Source organism: Amblyomma mixtum, chromosome 10, assembly GCF_055824585.1.
Source record: "Amblyomma mixtum isolate Tamu chromosome 10, ASM5582458v1, whole genome shotgun sequence".
In the NCBI taxonomy this organism is placed as follows: domain Eukaryota; kingdom Metazoa; phylum Arthropoda; class Arachnida; order Ixodida; family Ixodidae; genus Amblyomma; species Amblyomma mixtum.
In genome coordinates, this window is record NC_143021.1 from 177,985,788 (window position 1) to 178,012,542 (window position 26,755).

Consider the following 26,755-nt stretch of genomic DNA (forward strand, 5'->3'; position numbering starts at 1 on the left):
TAAGTCGCGCTTCTGAATACTAAGCAATGACCTGGCCAAACATTTACACGCTTTCGTATTCTACCTTGACTGCGTAACTGTCGAAGCCGGCGCTTCCCTATGCCTTCCGACGCGCAGTGCACCCAAGCGGGTGCTCAGCGGCCCGTGAAACCGTTCACGATCTTCGCCGTTTCCTCGTCGAGGCGGTGTATGCAAACCGGTCAGCCCGCTACGAGTTGCACCCCCGCTCAGTAAGCTCCAAGCCGGCCCCGAAGACGGCCGCAAGCAATTGGAGCGCGTTCAGAAAAAAAGCACGTTGTGAATATACTGACTCTATAGCGAAAGCGCTCTGGCCGCACTCCCGTGCAATGCCTCCTTTCCACGTTTTTGTTAATGGGGGCGAAGGGGGGAAAGGGGGGGGGGCAATCTTTTGATAGTCTGCAGCTGCTGTGCAAACCAAATGCAAAGTGTACTTATCTGGCAGCATCGATCTTTTCAGTACGGGATTTTAACCGGTACACGTATGGCCGCCATTACCGTGGAACTAAAACTTTGCCAACATTCCTGCAATGTTTTTAAAAGGACACTAAAGAGGACTACTGAGTCAAAATAGACGAATAGGTTAGGTTCGTCGTGGGATAGCAAATGTGTCAATTTCAATTATACATAAAACGTACCTTTAAAAAAAATCAGAATAGCAGACCTTGCCAGGACTATTTTTATGAGACTATAGCCCTCAAGGGGATCCCTTCCCTATGTGTTTTGGCTGAGAAGAATAAAGAAATTGAAGGACGCGTTGTCCATGTTCTTCTCAGCCAAACACATGAAGACAGGATCCCGTTGACAGCTTTTATAAGCCAGAAAATTGCGTAAAAGCGAACTACACGTAGAACCAGCTCTCGCACCTGGTGACGTGAATTCGTCGGCAGCCACGATTAGTTCATGGTTTTCTCGTGCACTGTTATTTCGCCGTCAGTGGGAAATCACCGTCGTCAAGTACGGCTTTCTTGGAGATCACTTTCAATTGTAAGGAAACTCTGGGACGTTGTATACAACGTCCCAGAGTTTCCTTACAAGGAACTGATGTGAACATATTGATGGGATTCGTCTAATCTTCCGATGGTAAGCAAGAACTTTGCTTTTAAAGTTTGTCTTCCCTCGCACCGAGTAGTTAAGACTGATATATAAAACCAGTGGGGTCTGTTTTTTGCTATAAATAGCAGGAAACTAGAAGCGTCTTAAGTGGGATTCTGCGGACATACTGACTGCTATGGGGCAATCCTACGATTTGTGGAAAAATTGGAGGAGACATTTGAGCACCGCCTCTAGCGTATGACGTGATAGCGTGATGGGTTAATTCCCATATTTGCAGAATGTCATTCTCTACTTTACATTGATAGGTCCCTGGGAGTCCTCATACCACTCCTGGCCCAGTGGTGCAGAGGTTAAGGTATGCGCCACTGTCTTCGGATGGCAGGTGCTGCCACCTGTGGGGATTGGGCGAACCAGGTTGCTCTTCCCGAGTGACCAATCATTAATTTAACTGTCACCTGCCACGGTGGACAGTTTGCTCACTATGCGGTGGACAGGTTGTGATGACTCCGCAAGGTCACGTGACTAGGTGATCAATCTTCCTCCTGGGTTGCTCTATGGGCACCACTTACCAGAGTCGTGCTCGTAATTTTTAACTCCCGACGCCGACAACGCCAACGCCGAATATTCTGGGGAACGGGGACTATAACGCTATTGCGTTAAAATTGCGTTCATAAGTATCTTCCTGTTGTAAAATGAGCCCGTTCAGAATTTCTGGTTACGGATATGAGGAAAGCAGTAAGTAGAGCCAAGAATACGAAGACTCGTAATTAAAACCGCACAAACCAGACACAACGAACGCGGACGCTGTGTCTTTCGCCTCGCATTTTAAGGCGAAAGCCTTTAATGTCTCATACTGTCGTACGTTAATAAAGCATGTCACAAGCTTGTAACTCTGGAACTAAAGTAGATAGAAGACCAATGGTTTCTTCAGGTAGAGGAGAAAAAAATATACCTACAAGCCAAGTTTGATGACTATAAGTTAATTAGATAATTAACTATAGGCAAAAATGTGGAAATTGCGCAGAAATAGCGCGGACGTCGATATAGCAACTGGAACGGTGTGTCGTCACATCCACCGGAAGTAGTCACGGCATAGTGAAAATTTTCACAGAATGGTCGGAAAAACGTCGGATTTGTGCCAAATTAGATCGAGAAATGTGTAATTAAGCGTAATTAACTCGTAAGATCCCCGAAAGATGTACAATTTGGGTATCGATATAGCCACGGGAACGGTGCGACGTCACATCCACCGGGAGTCGTTAGGGCACAGTGTACTCGGCTTTCGAATCTCAACACTTTAGTTAGTTGCCATAGTGTCCACGCAATTTTTGTGCACTCAATCTGACTAATTGAGTGCAACGACTATAAGCGACTGCGATATAACGTCAACGATTACCTCTACAATAAAAACAAAAAAGTTATCTCACACGTATTGAGCGGCCTCCATACCTCTTCTTTTGCTTAGCATCGTGAGTATTTATATTGTTTAGAAGTCTGATTTAAAACAGAGCAGTACAGATTTATAGCGTGATCGTACGCTGAGTCCGTCGACCGAAGAGAAGAGACCCATATCCGGCTGTCGAACTCGCCGGTATAAAAATGTTCCCCTGAAAGTGCAGCGTTTCCTAAAAATTAAATTTAAAAACTTAAAGTTCTTCGTCATCGCACGAACGATTGAGTCGCGGTTGAAACACTCGCTACTTTCCTCGTAGGTATCCGAAGCGCCATCAGCAAAAGAAAAAGGAAAACAAAATAGACGGGAAGAGCCCTTGAATCAGAACGGTGGGGTGAAGTGGCAAAAAAAAAAAAAGAAACTGTGAAGATCGACCCGCTGACCTTCGCCCTAAAACCGCGTCCGGCACGATTCCGCCACCGCCGCATTGATCGGCAAAAGCCAGGAGCGGCCAACAAGGTGAAGCGCGCGCTTTTTTCTTCGCAAGCATCGCACACACACACACACACTCACGCACGCACGCACGCACGCACGCACGCACGCACGCACGCACGCACGCACGCACGCACACACACACACACACACACACACACACACACACACACACACACGCACGCACGCACGCACGCACACACACGCAAGGGGGGAGGGGGGGGGGGGTAGTAGGCTCCTCGGCCTGGGAAATCGACCGGCGGCGGCGGTGTCTCTCTTCCGATTGCTCTGTTTCCTCCGGCACCGCCGGCCCACGCTAACCTCTTTTTACACACGCACTCGCTTCTTTCTTAGCCCCTCCTCCATCTACCTGCCAATTTTCCGGCGACAAACGAAGAGGACTGACAGTGTTGTTGTTTCTTTTTTATTATTTCTCTCGTTGTTACAGTCCTCAGCAGCCTTCACCAAACCCCCCAACTCTCCACTGACCATCAATCAATACCCACGGCATGCCCTACAACATCCGCCCGTTCTTGTCACTGAATCGAACACGCACGGCGGCAAACTCTCAAGCGAGTTGCATACATCGACTCATCGAACCTGGCCCTGTAGCACGCTTAACTTTTTTTTTTATGTGGTATTCAAAAGCGCTGTGGCATGCCGAGGCGCGTAGAAGTGGCAGCTACAGACCTTGGCGTACAGACCTTACGCCATCCCCGAGTAGCCGTTTATTTCGATGGAGAAAAACGTACAGTCTTTGTCAAAAGTTTAGAGCCCAGGGGGTTCACTTTTATACTGGGGCTCCAGGAGCATTCATGGAAGTCCTATCTATTGCAGGGGGCAGTACCAGAAATCTTCTCATGTCCAGGAAACTTGTAGCGCTAGAGATCCATTAAGAACGACACAGTGTGGCTCAAAGGAAAACACCCTGGGCTCCAAACTTTTGACAAAGGCTGTACCTATTTCTCCTTGATTTCTACAGAGGGCTCCCATAGTCGCAGTATGGAACATTACCCTGCATATAAATTTACGTTAGTAGCTCGAACTATAACTTTATATGACTCACGTCTCCTTTGTATGTAACTTTAAACTTTTAAAAACTCCGCATAAATAAACTTTAAAAACGAGTGCATCTTGAATGGGCACGAATGAATAGTCAAATCGGCTCTGTCGGATCATAAATGCTGCCAGCTTTCTATATTATTGTTAATTTTTGGGAATATGCGTTTAGTGAGGGCTCAAATGTTTAGTGGGCCCAGAAAAGAGGAGTAAAGAAGATTTCGAATCATGGTCCTTTTATGGTTCCCAACCAGTGGCCTGTTTGCGCAAAAATATAAAGATAATCATTGACCTTGAACTGGGTTCGCGCTTTATATTTCGATACTCATATGACTGGCGTTGCACATTCAAATATCGCTGTAGCCGCGATCGCTTTTGGGCTTTAATAAAGTACTCAAGTTTATCCCTCAATTGCGGTCAGTATTTCTATATTGTAAGGAATAACGGAAGCGTTTGCGATGACATCATGAATGATACAAGTACACAAGCTAAATTTGCGTGGTATCTTTTATAGGTACAGAGGGCAAAACGCATGTCTAGAACAAGCGAACTGTCTGTTTCACACCTCCCAAAGCCGCTGCGACCAGGAAGTCAAAAAATGATAACGAAATCCTACAAGTTTAACTGCACATGCTTACATCCAGACAATTTTTAACCAAATTTTATCTATAGACCTCGCGTGTTATGCCCGAAACACGCCCAGAGCGTGTTCTAGACAAGCGTTTTGCCCTCTGTACAGGGTCAATCACACTTAGCGTGAACACGGCTCCGCGTGGCACCGCGCTCCGCGAAGCGCCGCTTGCAGCGCCCGCAGGAAGCGGCGGTGGATTCTCGGGCAGGCGCAGAGCGCGATGGGCGGGGCCACCAGCGCGTCGTCTGCTTCTGCGCGTCGTTTGCGGTCGTGTGGAGTGTCGCCGCGAAGAGCGCTTGCCTGAGGTGCTGACGGGAAATCGTCGACTGTTTCAGACCGATCAAAATGCTCGTTACGCAGCACACACTTTTCCACAATTTGTACTCTTTGCTCTTCTGGAACACAAGACATTACGACGTGGTTCTGTGTTCACAGATTAACTGCTACTGCATTTAGGGGCTGCAATTTCTAACTGAAAGCTGCCAGTGATAAGTCGATGACTGCCTAAAATTTCTGCAAACTCATCACACAATCTTTCCGCGAGTGCGCCATTCTGCAGCTCATTGCGCTGACTCGGCTGGCTAGCCGCCAGCGGCGCTTGGTCTCGATCAGAGCGATAACCACGACGCCTCTTTCTGCCACATCGAATATTTACCCTTAATAACAACGCCTAGCATTTTTTTTTTCGTGCAAGCGCACTACATGCAGCCACCGTGGTTTTCGAAGTGATCTAACCTCACCATCAGTGCCGACTCCCGGCCGAGACAGCGCAATGACTTGAAGAATGCGGCACTCCGCGTTGCGTGATCATTTTGCAGATATTTTTTCAGCCATTTACTTGTCTTCGGTGGCTTCTAGTCTGGAAACTCAGGTTGACTACATTCGCGTGTAACGATCACTGAAATGCAGTAGTAGAACTCGGAGATAAACATGCCTCATGTGATAATTTCATGCATCGTTCTCGTTCGAAATAAAACAAAGAAGCAATTCGAACTCTTTTTTTTTTTCTCCTCGCTGTTCCTGAGAGATAGGCGAGGAAGGGAGCGCGGCATGCGGCTGCCATTCACCAGCCATTTCGCATTCCTACAGTATGAAGTCAGGGCCGTGCAACTGCCTAGTTATTACACGCCAAGAGAGTTTTAGTAATGTTGAGCTACCGTTTTAGAGAAGTGTGTGCTGCGTAACGAGCATTTTGATCGGTCTGAAACAGTCGACGATTTCCCGTCAGCACCTCAGGCAAGCGCTCTTCGCGGCGACACTCCACACGACAGCAGACGACGCGCAGAAGCAGACGACGCGCTGGTGGCCCCGCCCATCGCGCTCTCTGCGCCTGCCCGAGAATCCACCGCCGCTTCCTGCGGGCGCTGCAAGCGGCGCTTCGCGGAGCGCGGTGCCACGCGGAGCCGTGTTCACGCTAAGTGTGATTGACCCTGTACATGTGCAATAGCTTGCACCTTCTTGTCCCCCTCAAAAAAGTTATATCGCTGAGGAATAAAATGGCAGAAACTGAACTGTCAACAAAACGTTGCTTCCGAAATAACAGCAGGTGCATTCAAACTAAATATAATGACTTGTGGCGTATTAAAATTAACGCCATTTCTCCCACCCATGTTGAAAATTGCCCTTGTACTACAAGGCAGGCTATATTCTTCAAATTGTAACATACTTTCAAGGCAATTCTTGCGGCTTTCGAACATGAGCGAGGTCGACCATGAGCGAGCTTCTATAAACAACGCAGGCAGCAAAACAATAGCTCGCAGAACATTGATCGGTCGGCGCTTTTTATGGCGTCGCTGTGTATTACAGCTGAGATGGATCGCGTTTCCAGTGAAGCCATGATCGACCAATGTAATTCATCTTCAGCGAACAAAAAGCGCTTGGTCCAAACATGCCGCCTGCAATTAAGCGACGTCGGGTTTTCAATTGTTGGTCGAAAATGGGATAGGTTGCTTGAACCCAGCCGGATGTCGGTTTATATACCGCTGAGCCAGCTTGAATGAGGGAGGGAGCACGACAGTGGGCGCGAGAGCAAGTGGGTAAGTGAACGAGTGAATGAGTGAGCGCGAGAGTAAATGGGTAAGTCAACGAGTGGGTAAGTGAGAGTGAATGAGGAAGAGACAGAGAGGTTGTGTGAGACAATGCACTAGTGAGTGTATGAAGGTGCAAGCGAATGGCGGAGGAGGTGAGTGATTGGGAATGAATCGGTGAGTGGGTGCGAATGAGTGGTCGAGTAGGGGTGAATGAATGAAAACTGGGTGAGTTAGTGAGTGAGTGAACGGGAGTAAATGAGTGCGATTAGTGAGTGAGTGAGTGAGTGAGTGAGTGAGTGAGTGAGTGGGAGTAAATGAGGGCGATTAGTGAGGGAGTGTGTGCGCGCGTGCGAGAGAGAGAGTGCGAGTGAGTGAGTGAGTGAGTGAGTGAGTGAGTGAGTGAGTGAGTGAGTGAGTGAGTGAGTGAGTGAGTGTGTGTGTGAGTGAGTGAGTGAGTGAGTGAGTGAGTGAGTGAGTGAGTGAGTGAGTGAGTGAGTGAGTGAGTGAGTGAGTGAGTGAGTGAGTGAGTGTGAGTGAGTGAGTGAGTGAGTGAGTGAGTGAGTGAGTGAGTGAGTGAGTGAGTGAGTGAGTGAGTGAGTGAGTGAGTGAGTGAGTGAGTGAGTGAGTGAGTGAGTGAGTGAGTGAGTGAGTAGGGATGAGAGTGAAAGTGATTGAGGAAGTCACTGAGTGCGCAGTTGAGTGTGAAAATGCAAGTGAGGGGGGGAGGAAGTGAGCGAGACAGTAAATGAGTGGGAATAAATGGAGGAGGAGGATGTAGAAGAGGAAAGGCAGGGAGGTTAACCGAAAGAATAATCGGTTTGCTACCCTACACGGGGGAAAAGGGGTGAAGGGATAAAAAAAAGAAAGAGAAAGGAGAGTAACAGAAAATTGGTCACTCTAAAACGTCACTGTTCGTTGAAGTCACAGCCGATCGTGTAGGCCAGAAGTTCTAAATGAGTGAGTGAAAAAGTCAATAGGTGAGATTGAGTGCGTGGGTGAATGAAATGGTAAGTGTATGGGCGGGTGGGTGAGCTAGTGAGTGAGCGCCCATGTCATTGCGATCGTGACTGTATACCAGCCGATACTCCTGCAGACAAACATTTATAATTCTTAGTAAAAGCATTCTGTTCGTAAATCCCATCATCATCATCACCAGCCTGGCTACGCCCACTGCAGGGTAAGGGCCTCTCCCATGTCTCTCCAATTAACCCTGTCCTTTGCCAGTTGCGGTCACCGTATCCCCGCAAAACTTCTTAATCTCATCCGCCCACCCAACTTTCTGCCGCCCCTGCTACGCTTGCCTTCCCGTGGAATCCATTCCGTCCCCCTTAAGGACCAGCGGTTGTATTGCCTTCGCATTACATGTCCTGCCCAATTAAGCCCATTTCTTCTTCTTGATTAACCCTTCCTGTACCCTCTGCCACCACCCCAAAGCCACCCTCGACCATATTCTTTTCCTCTGCCCGGCGGATCCTCCCCCGCGGGGCCTGGAGCACCTTACCTCATGGGAGGCTTGGGAGACCCTACTGCGCTCCGAGGACCCGGCCAAGCAAGCCATCGCCACCGGCCGGGCTGCCAGCGTCATGAGCCTCCGGGACATGAACGTTTGAGTGCAGTGGGGCCGTGCGGGGGCCCAAGGACCGACGTGTCCAAAACTCCCTTGTTATAAATAAAGTTTTCATCATCATCATCATCTTCTTGATTTTGACTACGATGTCATTAACCCGCGTTTGTTTCCTCACCCATTCTGCCCGCTTCCAGTCTCTTAACGTTACACCTACCATTTTAGAGCGCAGCTCTTTGGCGTCCGTTCCTGAGTTTCGCGTCGTCGTCGGCCTCGTAACCAGCTCCGCCCCCAATGTCACGCTTTTCAATTGGTCGAAATGCTCGTGACGTCACAGTGCGCGAATTTCAAATGGGGCCAATTGTACTTTGGCTAGTAACCATGCAACCAATGAAAGGGATCGTATAGTGATGCTGCAACTAAGTTGGACTGAGTTTAGTTAATTGCTTAATTAATCATTTAGCCTAATTAATATAGAGGAGAATGAAGAGGTCAGAAGAAAAGAAAAGAAAGAAAGATGCGCGCCGCAGCGTCCGCGGAAGGAGACGCTGCTGAAAAAGACAGATAAGTACGAAGCCGCGTTCCCTCCACCACCACGCACTTCCCCACTCAGTAAGACGTTGCTCGTTTCATATACGTTGTGTCGAACATCCTAGACAGTTCCAACAATTGACAGGTTAATGACAGAACAATTGACAGGTTAATGATAGAAATACAAGAATATAAATATGAAATAGCCTAATTAACCTTCCTAGTTAGACCGCATAAATCAATAAAACCGAGAACGAAATTGGTCGAGTTGGGGAATCGAACCAGGGTCTCCGGAGTGCGATACGAGCACGCTAGCCACTCCGTAATGCCAGCTGAATGGTTTGGAATGAACAAAGGCGCGTCTAGCTAATACGGCGTCTTCGTTCACTCCCATCTTCCCCCTTTCCCTTACGGCGAGGTGCAGGTGTCCACCCAGATATGCGAGAGAGATACATTTCCTTTCCTCAAAAAATAAATTTACCGTCCAGCAAGGCGTACAGCTGAATTGGCGATGGCGTTCTGTGGACTCCCTGGCAGCGTTGCAAGACGCTGTCGCGTTCCACTCTTAAGCAGGGAACACATGTGCGACAACTTCGCCGACGCGCCGCACCGATCGTCGCGTGCGATCTGCCATCCCACTGCAAGCAGGGACACACGGAGCGGTGAGCATCGCTGCGCCGCTCTACCCAAGCTCCGCCCACAACCGCTGTCACACTTCGCCGCCGTGCAGCGGTGCCTCAGCGCTGCTTGTGATCGTGTACAAATATCTCAAGAAAATACAAAATTGCCTTGTTATCAGAAAGTCTGCTCGAGCAGCGACAAAGCATGCCTGCTTATGTTGCGAGCTTTCGGCAACGGCACCGCTCGCGGGCGCTCTGGGCGACGAGCTCTGCTACTGCCTGGCTGCCGTGGTCGTCGCTAGGCCTATAGCCTCTTTCGTATCGAAGCCGCAGCGGCCGGCGCTTCGGAAGTCGCCTGAGCTATAATAAAAAGGCCTACTCCACACATCGCTCTACTGTCAACAGCATGATCTCACAATAAAGTAATAATATGGTCAATTTCCGCGACGCCTTCGGCAGCGAAGCGAGCGGGCGCCAGGCGAGCCGGCCAGCGCCAGCTGCGAAGCGGTTGTGGAAAGAAGTTTGCTTGTATCGCAGTCGTTACCTTTAGCAGCAGCTCAGTATTGGTCAGCGATCCTCAAAAATGACACATTCTTTCACATTTCTCGTCCCAGGGTTTATTATTTAAGTCAAGAACACACTTTAGCTCGTTTTTATGACACCGGCAGACGGGATGGCTCGGCCCGAGCGCCCCGAGCATCGCGCTCTACGTCATCATGACGCTGCCGCTCTCTGCGCTCGCATTGGCTCCTGCTTCCCGTCGTTGCGTTTGTCGCATGCGGCTCGTCGTTGGCATCCAGCAGGTTGGACGCATGCGACGAGCTGCGTTCGGTCGTTGCGACGACGGTCGCAACGACGCGCCGCAGCGAATCGCACGCACTTTTCGCACATGTGTCCCCGCCTTTACAGGCGAAGCTTAACATGTTAACCACACATCAGTAACACACGCAGACAGCCAATGTACGCGTCATTCGCTGGCAGCACTTGATTCATCATTCACAACCACATTCTTAACGTACGCTCCCTTGCCGCACATGCCAAGGACGTACACCACGATCACATTCTGCGCCATTCCTCTGTACTTTGCTTTGTTGAAACCTGGATGGATCCCGAAGAGCCTCTCGAAATCATAGATTTCCTATACTGCTGTGGTGCTCGCAGAGACCACAACAGAGCGGCGGGAGTCGCTATCTACTTGCGCACAGGTCTCTCTGCAATACCAGTCGAAATGTTTGGCACGTCACATGAAGTTGGCGAACTGTGCGCCGCAAAGTTGCCCAACGGCTTGCTGGTAGTAGCTGCCTACATCGCCCCTACCGCACTCACGAAAGACGTCGTGCACTTCCTGCAACTCGCATTAACCGTCCATCGATCCACACCGATGTTAGTAGTGGGGGACTTTAATGTTGACATAAAGACAAACAGCAATTTCCTAACACTTATGCGGGAGAACATCCCGTTCCTCTCGCTCGTAACGCGTCCCACGGCTGTGACAACCTCGCGAGGCACTTGTATAGATCTCGTCTTTGAGAATCAAGCATTGGTGTACCAAGTCGAACATATATCAGTCTATTTCTCCGACCACAAAGCTTCCTTCATGACTGTCAAGAACTGTTAGTGGAGCCTTTGTTAAAGGAATACCTGTGAAAAATAAAAAAAAAATTCTGTGATAGCGCATACATGTGTTGCTCGATTTCTTTGCCTCAATCTATCGAAAAGTTGAAACAGCTTATTTGCTGCGCTCAAATTTCGCATTAGGAAGTAACTTAATCGTCGGTATTTTTTCTTTCCATAGCTCGCTGCGTTGTCCTTAACTTAACCTGAACTCTTTTCGTTAGCCTCCACGTTTCTGCCGCATAGGTGAGTACCGGTAAGATACAACTGTTTATCTTACCGCGTCCTTCATATTTTTTCTTCTATATCTGGACGTGTTCATTTCCCAACAAGCCAAATGCTCATCTCAAGGTTCGCAATTCTTGTCATTATGAATTTGCCGGTCGCGTTACATATATCATGCCTACAACGCAGACAGGTGTCACTAATAAATTTTTCTTCGTGGGCCTACGCTTCTCTGCTTGAAAAGAATGCCATCACGAAAGCCTTCGAGATGATATCCACCACTCCATCTGCCACTCGGTCGATATCACATCACATCGAAATCAATATATACAACTGTGGCAGCATCCAGCAGTCCAGCAGTCGCCACATTACCTGTGGCGACTGCTTACATTACATTACATTAGCTTTTCTCAAAACACATCGAGCCAAGCGCAGCCATATCTAGCCAAGCGTAGCCACAACCCGCCCACTAAGCCAGCTATCCAGACATCAGACGCATAATAATGCTGTATCCCTCTTTCTTTCTCTTTGTAACACACAAAGCACAGCCAGCTGTGGCGGAACAAGAGCGCGCTGCGTTTCTGAGCACATGTACTACAGGGTTAGAATACTCACTCGTTGAACTGTTGGATAATGTTATAGCGCAGGATGCCCTCCGTGTTCGGTCTCGCCATGGCCAGGATGTCGTCCGTGATCCTGAAAGATGAAGCACAATCACAAGGTCGTTCAGGAGTTCACTCCCCTGGAATTCTCTTCAGTGGCACATTTGTGGGTGATATATTCATATATTCATATCTGTCCTATAGATGCATTTGGTTTTAGGGTGCTGTGGTTCGATCTCCATGATTTTATGTGGTTGTTGTTGCTGTTAGTGACTATTTATTACTCATAAGGATAAAAATGGAAGGAAAAGGTGTTGCTAGCCGCGGCATCTGCCATCGAAACCTGAAGCACCTGAGCTGCGGCTAGCGAGATTAAAAGGACAGGGAGAGGACAGGGGAAAGGAAAGAAAGGGTGGAGCGATAGAAGAAAGGATAGGGGATGGGCGGTAATACACACAATGTACAAATACAGGATATATTTTATGTGCATTTTTGGATTGGATTGTAAAACGTTTATTGCCAACAGTCTGAAGGGCATATAGGCCCCCCGCCTAAACGACGGCCAGAAGGTCTTGGCTCCTGGCGGCGTCTTCGGCCAGTTGGACGACTTTTGTTTGAGTCTCCGGATCGGAGCTGAGTAGGAGAGCCTCCCATTGTTCAAGTGACTTTATTTTTTGTCCCTCCAGGGGGCCAAAAGGGCATTTCCAGAGAATATGGTTGAGATCCGCTTTGGCCTTACATTGCTTACACTCGTTTGAATATTGTCCCGGATAATAACGACTCAAAATTCTTTTTCTGGTATCACGCATTTAAATTATTAATTTTTTCCGACACCAATCCAGAGCAGAGGAACACTTTCACGGGAACTTCAGGCTGTTTATTGCATTCAGGTGAGCTTCAATATGCAAAATACTGGAAATGGAATGCTGCGTGATCCACGTTTTTTTTAGAAGTAAAACATAGCAAGCCTGTGCAGAATAAAGTCTTTCACATTACTGCCGAACCTGATTTTTAAATTGTTCTATTAATTTTTTCGCTCTTTAACTCTTTCCTTTGCAATCATTTAATGTTTTGGCTCTTCCCTCATCCTATCAAAATTTTGATATTCAAGAATGTCTTCCTTTTCATGTTGATCCAACGTTCCGTGCTTACATCTTGTCTTTCCTTTCATTTCATGTGATGTTTGTAGCCCATGAGACCACATAGGTTTCTAATGCATTAAGACTAAATTCTCCTTTAGTTCAGGCACTTCAACTCGACCTACTGCAACGTCGCCCTTTCATCGCGTTCTCGTACGCAAGTGAGATTCACATCTCTTAAGGAATGAAGGTTTATTGAAGCGAAATACAATCAATAAGAAGTGCACTACGAAGATAGTAGAGTATTAGGTCCCCCAAGTAAAACTGTCTGGGGGATCTCCGATCAGGTATAAGTCCACAAGTCTCACAGATGTGCTGGAATAAATATAGACAACGTTGAAGCCTATCCGTACATTATGCGGCAATGAATAGGTTGTATAACAGTTAACGGTGGCAGATTTTTTTTAATATAAAACAAAGGCATAAACGGCAAAGGCATAAACGGCAAAGGCATAAACGGCAAAGGCATAACAGCAAGGGATAATAAAAAGAAGACATCAGTTGGCTATGTATAAAGGCAGAGATTATAAAAAGGAAATGGAGAGAAACAAAATATTGGAAATGAGGAACAATTTTGAGCGTTTACCGTAGGAGAGGGGAACCTACAAAGGTGAGTAACAAAAGCTTAGTTATGGCTTGAAGTTTAATGAATTGATAAGCGGTGGTTTTTATAGTAAGCTCTGGAATTCGGGCTGCAGATGCGCTGACTTAACTGCCAATGGTAATGAATTTCAGGCTTTTATGACTAAAAATAAGCAGTTTGTTTTTCATAATTAGTGTTCACTTTTGGCAGTAGCATAGTTTTTGTTCGGAGAACCGGGTGTTCTCACTATTAGCGAGAACAGATGCGGAGAAACGAAGAAGCTCAACTCCGTCATGGCCACAGCAGTCGCTGATTTTGACGCCGTTGTATTCGTTCATTATCAGCTCTTATTTGGCCACAGTCGCCTGGCTCCTAGCGGTTGTAATTGCCAACGTACGCGCGGAGCACGTGACTCATCGCCTGTTTTTAATTCCGGCAAGGCACGAAACACAGCCAATGCCTGTACACTTAGTATCTCTACAACATTAAGCGTCCTGCTTTAGGGTCTGTAATGGACTTCCGCTCCGTATTCAGCGAAGTACTACATCGCAAATGTAGGACGTCTCATTATGAACGCCACATGTATAGGCCCTGTACAAGACATTACCGGTTGGAAATACCGAGCTTACAATGGCCTTTCAAAAGGACATGATTACTGGGACCTTGTAACTGCCCTAACTCAATGCCCACGGACATGCGTGCCTTCATAGCTCATGCATTATTTAATCGCGTGGCTTTCTCGCGCACTAGTGCGATCGATACCTCTACAGCTGGACCAAGCCCAACTTTCAAGCGATGCCGCTCCGTGCTGCTTGTATTCTTTCTTGGTGAAATGACGCGTACTTCGGGTCTTAAAAGGATTGCCCTTCTGAACTTTCGCCATTACTAAAATAGAGTTTATTTATGGTCTCCCTTCTCTGGAATCTGGCTTAAAGGTGCAGTGACGAGGAATCTGAACTCGTCTTTTTGCCGCGGGAACTCGATCTACACGTTCCGAGCATTCTTGGAAACTTCGATTTATTGGCCTGTGTGGCCGATTTCCCTAATTAAATCGAATGAACGTCCGGCTCCCGCCTTTATTTTTTTTAATTCTCCCCGTATGGTGGGCGGAGTCGACCAACGCGTGGAGTGCCTTTCAGCCAGCTCCGTGGAGGCTTGCCGCTCTGCCATCGGCGGAGTAATACGTAGTAATCCGTGGAAGCAAATAGTCCGCGCGTATTTTTATTTATGCGGGCTTATTTTGTGGCTATAGTATCTGCGAATGAAACTATTTATTCAGAGAAACCTAAAAAACAAAATAAAGCGAAAGCAAAGCCTCCACGGAGCTGGCTGAAAAGCACTCCACGCTTTGGTCGACTCTGCCCACCGTACGGGGAGAATACAAAAAATAAAGGCGGGAGTCGGACATTAATTCGATTTATTTAGAAACATCGGCCACACAGGGCAATAAGTCGAAGTTTCTAAGAATGCTGGGAACGTGTAGATCGAGTTTCCGCGCCAAAAAGACGAGTTCAGATTCCTCTTCACTGCACCTTTAAGACACGTTGCAGAGAAAATAGGCGTCTAACTAAAGCGCTAGTGGCCCGAAATTTTGCATTCAAGCCGTCTGCGTAGGTGAATTTCTGTGCGTGCAGAGACGCCTTCAACAAACTTCGCTCACGAAAACACGTTATAAAGTGAGAAGAGTGTGAAGGTAACTGACTCTCCCTTATACATCGCGATGCATGAGAGCTTCTCTGACGTTCAGCGGGTGTTGATGACGTCAGAGAGTGGTTTGCCCTTAGTGATCGTCTCGGGATGTTGCAATGCCCCAAACCCGTACACACATGCATGGCACGCCTGTGCGTCGGCAGGCGGTGATGAGCCGCGAAGTGGCGGTACGTCAGTTGACATGAAACGACGGGGGAGTGATGTCGAGATAAATAGTACTCGTCATCACTGGGGCTCTAGTGGCATCATCTCGCGTCTCCAGCCGCAATCTACCTTAGGGAAAAGCAAAGGCACGTAGGCACACGGTGCACATGTCCTTAGAGTCAAGGCATAAAGCTTCACCGTCAGCCTACGATGGATTAGATGAAACTTCGGTGTATCCCAGGCGCCCTCCGTTGCACCGAACGTTCGTGGCGAATAAAATAAAAAATAAACGAAAAATAAATGGCTCGTCTCATGCTGAGTTAATTTAGCCAACAGTCACCGAAACCAAGTAGCATAGAGGATTTTTTTTATTTATGACGTTCATTAAAGTTTGGTTTGGTTTATTGGGGTTTAATGTCCCAAAGAGACTCAGGCTATGAGGGACGCCGTAGTGAAGGGCTCCGGAAATTTCGACCACCTGGAGTTCTTTAACGTGCATTGACATCGCACAGTACACGGCCCTCTAGAATTTCGCCTCCGTCGAATTTCGGCCTCCGCGGCCGGGATCGAACCCGCGTTTTTCGGGTCAGCAGCCGAGCGCCGTAACCACTGAGCCACCGCGGCGGGTTTCATTAATGTCAGATTAATAGCGTAATAATAGGGTAATAATATGTTTCACGTAGTATTTCCACGTGCACAGCTGCTCGTTAGCAAATACGACAAGAACAAAGAGTTCCTCCCGCCGTGGTGGCTCAGTGGTTACGGCGCTCGGCTGCTGACACGAAAAACGTGGGTTCGATCCAAGCCGCGGCGGCTGAATTTCGATGAAAGTGAAATTCCAGAGGCCCGTGTACTGTGCGATGTCAGTGCACGTTAAAGAACCCCAGGTGGTCGAAATTTTCGGAGCCCTCCACTACGGCGTCCCTCATAGCCTGAGTCGCTTTGGGACGTTAAACCCCAATAAACCAAAGAGTTCCAGAACTTCTGATACTGCACTTTCTCTATACAACGCATGCGCCGCGTGATTCACTACGACTAATCAGTGCGTCAGATTCCAGCACCGACGGCAAACGACGAGTGGCAGCCTGTGATGCTGCATATCGTGTCCCACCTGTAAGGACTTTGAGTTTTACGCAACGCGAGCACGGTCCCTTTCAAACCGGGAGTTTGAATGCACACTGACCAATGGGAGTAGAGTCCCTTGATGGCGCAGTCCTCGGCCGGCCAATTGGCGCCCGCCTCGTACTTGCACTGGGAGCCGCCGCAGAACACCTGACACTGGAACTCCCCGGGTGCGCTGCGTCGGAGGCGCTCCGAGATCTTGGTGTAGCTGGGGAAAACAAAGAGGCGGGAGTATAGGCCATTATTCGAGCTATGCAATGGAAAGGAAAATGATAGGTCTAGCGTTAACAGACAGAAAGAGAGCAGAGTAGGTCAGGGAGCAAACGAGAGTTAATGACATCCTAGCCGGAATCAAGAAGAAGAAATGGGCTTGGACAGGGCATGTAATGCGGAAGGAGCTTCCAATGGTCCCTTAACACGTTGACTGCGGCAGTAATTTTCGAGGCTGTAATACTTATACGCCGTGGCCCACCAGTTGGCCACCCTTAGATTATCTTGGGTGCGGCGTGACCCACCAGTGAGCCTCCGTCGTGTTCAACTTATTGGTAATAGCAGCTTCGTATGTGTTTTTGATTTTTTCGCAGATTCTATGAAAAAAAATTAAGATTCAGGATTCAAATTTATTCACACCATAGATGTGGGTAGGTCCGGGTAAAAAATGATAATTGATCACTTGATGGACCTCCGGACCCCTTTTTACATGACATACAGCATAAATTATAGAGCGTTCAGAAGATTTTTCATTGGGTAACACTCTTTTCACAATATAAAACATATTCATACTAAAACTTGCATACACGCCATAAAATACTCTTTCACAGTGCAGCAACAAATTTATCCTGTTAAAGCATCGCGAATTTCTCGAAGCCCACTTTATTCCACATCAGTGTTTATTGATAACAGTTGATTGAACAGTTTTGGGATTCTGAAACGGAGCATCTATTTTCCATAATTACTGCGGCAAAAAGGGATAAACCATTTTTCTGTATGTCGGAGGGCATTAGCAGTAGTAGTTTTTTTTTAGAAGTAGGTGCCGAAGTCCCCATTGATTGCATCGAATAGCTTTTTTTTATACTTGGTCATTATTTAATATTTATACAGGTTATGAACTGAATGATATTGTACTATGAAAACAGGTGGTCGATAGGGGCTTGATAACAACATTGGCTATGAAACGGACAGCGTTTTCTTTTTTTTAGAGTGTAGATTTTACGTATATTTGTTTCCGTCGTGGTACCCCCCACCAAAAAAAGTAGCTTAAATGGGAGAAAGAGAGAGCGTTATATATTTTCAATTTGATTTGGGCGGTGGGCGGGAAGAAAATACCGGAAGTTTGCAAGAATACCAACGCACTTTGAAAGACGACATATAGCAGAATCTACCTTATCATCCCTCTTATAGGATTGTGAAAATTTCAAGTGTTTTTACCGTATTCGTGACTTCTATTGGAGGAGGGGACTCATGGACACGCCTGATTTTCCACGGAACGGGAGCATGAGCGCTATCGAGTTAAAATCTGAGATGTCCCACGGCTTAATAGCGCCATTCCGCAGAGCAGGAGTGCGCGACGTCACCCATCAGTGACCCACGGCGTAGCGAACGTACAGTCGGGGACAAAAGTCTCCGGACCACGTGTTCCTCTAACGAAGCTTATAGCTCTACTATCAGACAGCGGCTGGAGACCGCACTTGTGGAGATAAAAGAACAAAAATTTAACTTTTACCTCCACAAGTGTGGTCTCCAGCCGCCGACTAATAGCAGAGCTATCGGCTTCGTTAGAGGAACATGTGGTCCGGAGACTTTTGTCCCCGACTGCACGTATCAAGGTGACGGAGTGAGTTCTAGGACAGGGCAAACGAAAACATGCCCACGATTGCCCAGTGTCCGGCACAATCAGCCCCTCCTGTGTGGTGACAGGTTCATCTCTTTTTCGTTCACAGTTACCTTGCCTCCTCCTCATCTCAAAGCGGAGAGTATTATAACAGTACACTCTGAAGATACGCGAGGACTAGAAGCACAAAACTTTGCAGCAGACGGGATCGCAATGCCCGCAGCTTTAGTACGTTCACTATTTAAGCATTCAAAAGGACTTGGTGGACAATTTATGTGTGCCTTCGCGAACCATCCCTGTCATTGTAAATATTCACTCTAAACAGAAGAGAGTAAGCTTAAGAGAACCTCTTGTTGGGCTAGTTGCTAATTGATCATTGTAATCATTGTAATTTGAAAAGCGCCAAAAACCACACACACACAACAGAAGAGAGTAAGCTGTACCTTTTATACAATGTAGTTCGCCAGAGCACAGCTTACTTCCATTTTACTCCCATATTGGCGTACTCTTGTTTGGAGTGTAGGTGTGCGCTATCGCTATCTTTCACGAAAAATCTAGTCGCATTAATAATAGACAGTTTTAGTATAGCGTACGCAAAACCTTTGCGTACGCAATAAAATAGCGCAAGTAGAATGCGCATGCGCAGAACGCTAAAAGAAGCTTAGCGTTTAGCGTACGCACGCAATTTTCTGGAAATAGCGTAGCGTCTTTGCGGGGCTTGCGGAGACAACATGGCGGCGCCCTGTTTGCCCGCTTCGGTTCTAAAATACCTCGTCATTGAGTTATTCGGCGCTCAAATGGCAATAAATGGTGGTATTCGCTTCCGCTTTCTGTCGTTTCACTGGGACGCAATGTTATGTGCGATAACTTGCCGGTACTCTTGAGATAGCAGTCTGTTTTCAAGCCCGTAAGCCTAACGACAGGTTGTGTACACTGTCGTCATGTCAACGGCCATTTTTAGGACTTCTCAAAACGACCTCAATTTTGTTTTTCGACGTGTGGTGGCGCTAGGTACTTACCCAAACGGGGCTGAACCTGGATGTTGTATGTCTACTTAGCGCCTATTGCGGAACGGACCGCAAACGCTCACCTAAAGGTGTTGTTCGCGCTTTGAATTTAGCGTACGCAAACATCTTTCGTGTTGCGTACGCAAAAAAACGCAAACGCTATACTAAAACTGTCTAATCACCCCGTGTGATAACGGTACGTAAGGCTACGCGCCTAGATCTCTGTTACTTTAGGCGTGCCTAGTGATAAAGCAGATCAGGGGCCAAACATAACGTAATACGAACCAGAATAACAGCTACCGCAACACTAAAAGTGATTATGATCCATTTTACACTCCTAGCAAGGCGGTGGGGAATGGATGTCGTCGGCCAGGGAACAGGCGTTAGGTTAAAACCTTTGAATGGCGTTAACCAAAGGCTGGCGATGCCTTTGCAGCGTTACTTCTTAGGAAAGCGGATTGATCTTTGAAAGGACAGACATTCTAAAAATTATTAAATAAAAGAAACAGACTCAGCAGCCCATTTCCTTATTGTTTCTTGCCTTGCCACTTTCCGTGGTTTTCGACTTTGAATAATGAAACTGTATATTGGACCATATGTTTCCTAGTTTATGCTTAACTGGTGATATAGGACGTTTCCTCGGTTCACTACTTTTTTCGAGTACGGCGAAGGCATTTCTTTGTTCTGGTGGCGCCATATTCGCCTATTTTCTTGGAACTCTTCGAGCATACGTTCCACTTACTATAGCACATTTGCGTACTTTTTTTATGAATATCATGCACGCGTTTCAGCCCGCGTACGCGTGTGTGCGCATGTGCGGGACGCGGGTATTCCAGTATTCTCATCCTTCTATGTTCTGCACGTGCGCATAAATGTCATACGCATTTTGGAATGTGCAGGAGCGGCGTCAAGTTCTAAATTGTAATATGTATCAAGCGACACAGCCTGTTCTAATGCAAGAATCAGTGCAGAACAGGATTCTTTTTAGTTTTGGTTTATGGGGTTTAACGTCCCAAAGCGACTCAGGCTATGAGGGACGCCGTAGTGAAGGGCTCCGGAAATTTCGACCACCTGGGATTCTTTAGCGTGCCCTGACATCGCACAGTATACCTCTCATACAGTACTGACATTGCACAGTATACACAGTATACAATGCCTCTAGCATTTCGCCTCCATCGAAATGCAACCGCTGCAGCCGGGATCGAGCCCGCGTCCTTCGTTTGAGCAGCCGAGCACTATAACATCTTGGCCATCGCAGCGGCCAGAACATTCTTTTAATAACTTTCAGCTTTCCCGTTTCCACGACCTTTCCCATGTTTGTCGTAGGAAAATCTGAGAAAATATGAAAAATATGGGAAATCTCCATACTGTGGCATAAACTGTATCTATACAATGAACTGCTGCAAACCGATCAAAAGCTTCCGACGTCATGCATTACACTATCCGGTGGCTCATAGACGGCGCCTCTCTCTGCAATGCCCGGAAACTAGGCGCGTTTCGAGGCGCCGTAGTTTCGTAACTGGCATGAGTGCAGAATAAAAGACAATACTCTTCTAGTTAGCGCATACAGATACTGAGGTCAACACTGCAAAACTACTGAAACGTGAAACTTCTTGTTTTTCGCCTGCGAGAGTAATGAGCATATTTTTGCGCACTTAGCCGTACATTCGTAGCTGCTCGGCATTATACGCAACTCGAGGGGAAAACGACAGGGAAAATTGCGGGCTGGACGACCCAGAAAAAAAAAACGCGCGTAATACACGCTTCTCGTCACGGCTGGCTTCCCCGGCGGAGCTGCGGTATGCATGTTGAGATGACCAGAGTTGCGAAAACACCGTTGTTTAATAAAAGCGGCACTGCTGAACGCTTTGTCCTTAACTCCCGCGGCAGCTAAGCATGCATGCAAGCGCGGCGAAACTGTCTCGACCACGCCCCCTAATTGTGCTCCGCTTTTCTTGTTTTTTGTTTGCATCATTTTCATAGGGGGCGGGGGAGGGAGGGGGAGAGAAGATGGAAAGTAGGTTGCGCAGAAAGGACACAGCGCGCACCAGCGACCACCCACTAATTAAAAACGTCTGCGGTAAAGCGGAGAAAGCTGAGACGGTAAAGCTTCGGATGTGATGGAGCACACGGGGACGTCGCATATCGCGTAATCGCGATTATAAGCAGCCCCTCATTCACAGCAGCCACCATTTATTTTATTTAAGCATGAAATGCGTTTAGCTCCCGTTGTCGGCATTGTGGTGACGTCACGCCGAGACCGAGAGCCATCATCCGGGCACTGAATTCCACTCATCCGGGCTCTGAAACGAGAACATCCGGGCACCGAACGAGACTTAACGAGATTCAACGAGACTCTCTAAGCCCTCCTACGGGACCGGCATACAAGCGCCGGTTGCTCTCCAAACGAGTCACAAAAAATAACTGCTGCCAGTGTCTTCTCAATGTTTATCAAGATATCAGTCGAGTTGTGCATTTGATAATGCACGGAATTATAATTTCCGATTTCTAATAACGCGTGGAAAAAGCACATACATGCCACAATACACTTCGTTGTCATACGTGATCTGTTAGGGGCTTTGAGAGAAGGCCGCTTAGAGAAAGAGGGCGAGAAGGGCTTTCGGCGGAAAACTTTCGCTCCCTCCCCAAGGACGGCGCTGCGGTCCCACACTCACGCATGTAAAAGACCGGCCGCTTGGCCTTCAAGCCCTTTCCCCCTCTGGCAGGCAGATGTATCGTCTCGTCGTGTCCGCGTACGCTTCTGCATCGTCCTGTTATTTTATTTCTACATACTGCAGCCATAATAAGGCTGTATCGATTGCATTTAGGTTGTCGTCTTGCAAAAAACACCAACTTTCCTGATTGATCGAGGGGGTCGTGACGTCATCAGCACCGCCAAATGTGGAAATCTGAGGACTAGAATGTTCAAGCACCTTCATTCAGATTGCCATATGAGATTAGTATGCCAAATTTGAAAATCTGAGGACTAGAATGCTCAGTCACCTTCAATTGGATTAACATATTTGATTATACTAACCCGACACCCTTTCAACCTCATCCACCCACTAATCCCCACTAACCCACCTTAATCTATTTTCTGTAGTGGGCGCGTTTCCAAAATTTGGAGGATCCTTTGAAATATTTGGAGGTGGGCCAACTTCCAAATGCTATCATACTTTCTTGTTTAAGAATGCGGTAAAGAAGGGCCCAAGTTTTCTTGCAACCACATCCATCTAGATGAGAAAAAATTATGGGACGATTACCAGACATTTGATGCGACAGTCCACGCCGTGGTGGCTCAGTGGTTACGGCGCTCGGCTGCTGTCCCGAAAGACGCGGGTTCGATCCCGACCGCGGCGGCCGAATTTCGATGGAGACGAAATTCTAGAGGCCTGTGTATTGCCGATGTCAGTGCACGTTAAAGAACCCCAGGTGGTCGAAATTTCCGGAGCCCTCCACTACGGCGTCCCTCATAGCCTGAGTCGCTTTGGGACGTTAAACCCCAATAAATCAAAACCAAACCAAACCAAACCAGTTCTGTTAAGGCAGCTGGATTTACCCTCGATGATTAGTACTCGTCGCAAAGTACCACTGCTTTCGCTGTAAAACAGCCGAACAAAGCCCAAAGGGGCACTGAGGAGGAATTGAAGTTGGCCGGTATGAATAGATTGCCACGGTCTAATCATAAAGATGCTACATTCGCTTAAAACGAAGTTTTCGTGTGCTACAAACGTTCAAGGAATATAATGTTCTGCAGGACTGCTACAGAAAGGAGCGAAACTCACACCGTTTTGTACTCCAAACAGAAAGGAGTAAAAAGGGGAGCAAGGTGTCCTCTAGCGCACTCCCGCTAAAGCACAGCTTCATCATCATCATCATCATCCTGACTACGCCCACTGCAGGACAAACGCATCTCCCATGTCTCTCCAACTAACCCTGTCCTTCGCTAGTTGCGACCTCCGCATCCCCGCAAACTTCTTAATCTCATCCACCCACCTGACTTTCTGCCGCCCCCTGCTACTCTTTCCTTCTCTTGGAATCCACTCCGTTACCCTTAAGGACCAGCGGTTATCTTGCCTTCGCATTACATGCCCTGCCCAAGCCCATTTCTTCCTCTTTTTGGATTGCTTTACTGCCAACGCTGAGCCCTAGTGGGCATTATACTAGGTGGCTTCGAGCCCATGGCTCTTGGCGACCTTGTGAGCCCACTCAGTGGCCCGGACTTGCGTCAACGGGTCTGAGCTGGCCAGTATAGCCTCCGACCGCTTTAGAGAAGGGACTGGTAGTAGGTCCGCCGGTGGCGGCGCCTTTTTGCCGCTCCATAAAATGTGGTCATATCCGGCTATCTCGCCGCATTGTTTGCAAGTAGCGTTGTATTGTGTTGGTTTCCACTAGGCTGTCATTAACTTTTGTTTGTTCTCTTACCGACCATGCCCGTTTCCGGTCTTTTAACGTTATATTTATAATTTTTCTTTTCATGGGTCACCTATGGGGCAGAAACGTGGAGACTAACGAAAAAGGTTCAGCTTAAGTTAAAGACAACGCAACGCGAGGACATCTCACTCCCTTTTTACTGCCATATAATCGCATTCCTGTTTAAAGTGTATCTATTTTCGCGTCGTGTTGGTAGCATAACTGCTTAACAATCGACTGTTTTGACAGGTGCCAATTGTTTTTTAAACAAGATTGTTATGTTTACACTTTCGGTCGGAGATGTGTTATGTTATTAATGTAATAATGTATTCTTGGTCTCCGCCTCGTGCTTTCTGACGTTGCAGGAGCGGTCAGATTTGCGTTGTTCGTCACAGTCGTTGTCACCGGCGTCGTAAGACGCTGCCAAGCGCTTCGAAACGTCGCTCAATGCTGCGTGTACGTCTACGTATCTAACCATATCAAGCATAAGAGTGTCGAAGATACACGTATCTTCGATACTATCTTTCGGTATTGGTATTAGGTATCGCTAAAAATGAGTCACCTAGACCGTACCTGCTAATGATGTAAAGGGCGGAGATGTCTAAAAAAAAAAAACGTTCACGGAGGCTCTCGCTGTTTCGGGCACTTGCTCAACGTAGCGTAAGCATGCTAAATTATTAATCCGACAGCATGAGGTGGCTCATCGACACGGAAACCCGGCGTCACCCAAAAGAGTAACGGTGTTACAAAACACACGATTGGTCGAAACGCCATGACGTCATCAAATGCGCAAAAAATACGAAATGTTCAGCAGTGATAGTGAGTACTTGCAAGTGCACAAACTACGAAGGAATATGGTAGAATTATAATATGATCAGAATGAAAATGGGATAGAATTGGAATAGAATTTCAATGCTTTCGCATTACTGCCACGTAAGTTCTTTAAAGTCCCCGTTATTTTTTCTTTATTTCCTTGCGTCGACATTCTTGCGCAAAATCTCTCCACACTCCATTAAGCTTCAGCGGCGCAAAGATCGGCTGAAATATGTTTCGTCACTAACTCCAAATATCCCATATTTCATTTTATTTGTACTTCATTCCACCTCGGTCTGCTTTAAACAGCACGCTGCGCGCTTTCAGAGCAGACAATGCGGCAAGATGGTGGCAGCTCGGCTCTGCAGATTCACAGGGACGAATATGACTCTCGAGGGCAACAACGCAAGACGCGGCTCTTTTTCTCGAGCTCCATATACTCGTTGTGCCACTCTTACCGGGCACAGTGCACACCTCAACAGTGTGCACGAACAACACGACTTCTGTCCAGCCGTTTTAGGTGCTCAGCAACATATAATTCGCGAAAGCAGTCCACAGTATCTCGGCCGTTTGCCAGTGGCAGCCGCTCTGACAGTCGGCGGCTGTTTGAAGGCGTTATTTCTGTCCCTGGCCGCATCTTGGAGGTGAAATTGCCAGGTAGTAAACACTGGGACTGAGCGCTTACAGAACACAGGACGACTGTCGACGACTGACCGCTCCAAGAAAGGCTTCTGGGTCGGCGTGTAAGTAGGTCCGTTATTCCTTCTTCCTTTCTTTTTACTGCCCCTTTCTCCTGCCTCTAAATAACTGATGCGTTTTACCTTTCCAAAGATGTGTTGGCTGTGGGTGACGCCCTACAGTGGTACACATTGGATTCACCACCGTGGTCTTGTTTTTTGTGTGTGCGCGCGCCGAAATCTCAGTGCGCAGGAGTTCTAGCAATGCGCCACCATTTAAATACGCCCACTGCGGCATTGTTTGAAACCCGCAACCAAATTCTCACCAAATTATTCCGAACTGATATGGGTCCCAGCCCATTCGGGGAATCCGGGGAACGAGGCAGCCCACAATAAAGCCCGAGGTTTCGCCGACCGGGCAGTGGATGAGTCTGGCTCCCTGAATTTCACGAAGGACTCCATGATCACTTATCATGATCTAACCATTTATTTTTGAACTAGAGAGTGAACTTTACACCCACCGCACAAAACCTTAACCAAAGAACAAGAGGTGACGTGGCGTCGTCTGCAGACGAGATCGATATGCACCCCATCACTCCTCGCGCACATTTATACTGATCTGTACAACCCGAACTGTAAACTCTGCGGCCAACGAGCCAACTACGACCGTATCCTATGGTGCTGCAAAATAGAGCCACCTCCGGGTGATCTAGTTACTGCTCCTTGTGTCGAGCGGTAGGAGAGCGTGCTGGCTAGCTCTGTCTGACCCCATAACGCAAGTTTTGGCGGTAGAGTGGGCTGACAAAGTCGTCGAGGGCTCCGTACACTCGACCACTTAACGCGACCTCTTACCAAGCTCTTTCCGGCGAATAAAATGTTTTACAATCAATCAATTGAAATCCGAGAAATTTGGTGTTGCGACAAGGCGTTGTACATACTGCGCAAACACCACTGCTTTTCCTCTGTTTTGCCTCCTGACTAAGGCATACAGTACATATTTATTTAGTTTCCATTGCGAAAAACTGCTGTGTGGAGTAAGGGGGGCGCTGTCGAAAGTGTGCCATTAATGGCACACCATTACGTTGGGAACTTTTCAGGATGATCTACTCATGTGTTGAAGCTACTTGAATTTCAAGATCACTGCTTAGTCTGGAAAGAAAGTCAAGTAGGTCCTTATTCGAGACGAGACGTTCTTTCCTACCCTGAATTCGCATCAGACACCACAGGTCCATCATCGAAGGTGCCATACGTTGCAGCAAATCAACCGAGACCTCAGAGGCACAGACAGGCTTTGGACCCAGTGTGACGCATGTGAGAGCTGACTGTTGGTTTTTTTTTTTTTCTAGGCTGTGAGTCAGCAAGCGAAGAGCAAACGTACGGCATGCTACCATCAATATGTCAAGTAAACATCACGATCTCTCCTACGCTAAAATCTGCAGTTATGCAGGCTGATCGAAAGCGTGTGCGATTAAAGCTGATGT

General features: G+C 47.5%; 1 protein-coding gene across 1 annotated transcript in view; it reads right to left on the reverse strand.

The window, feature by feature from the left end:
- The window catches only part of LOC149327854 (protein tyrosine phosphatase domain-containing protein 1-like), a 92,594-nt gene that overhangs the window by 24,298 nt on the left and 41,541 nt on the right, over positions 1–26,755 (reverse strand). The window contains exons 2-3 of the mRNA XM_089562411.1: positions 16,595–16,741; positions 11,849–11,929 (exon numbers count right to left, since the gene is read on the reverse strand). Of these exons, the coding sequence (XP_089418537.1) occupies positions 11,849–11,929; positions 16,595–16,741 (228 nt within the window). The remainder of the gene's footprint in view (positions 1–11,848; positions 11,930–16,594; positions 16,742–26,755) is intronic.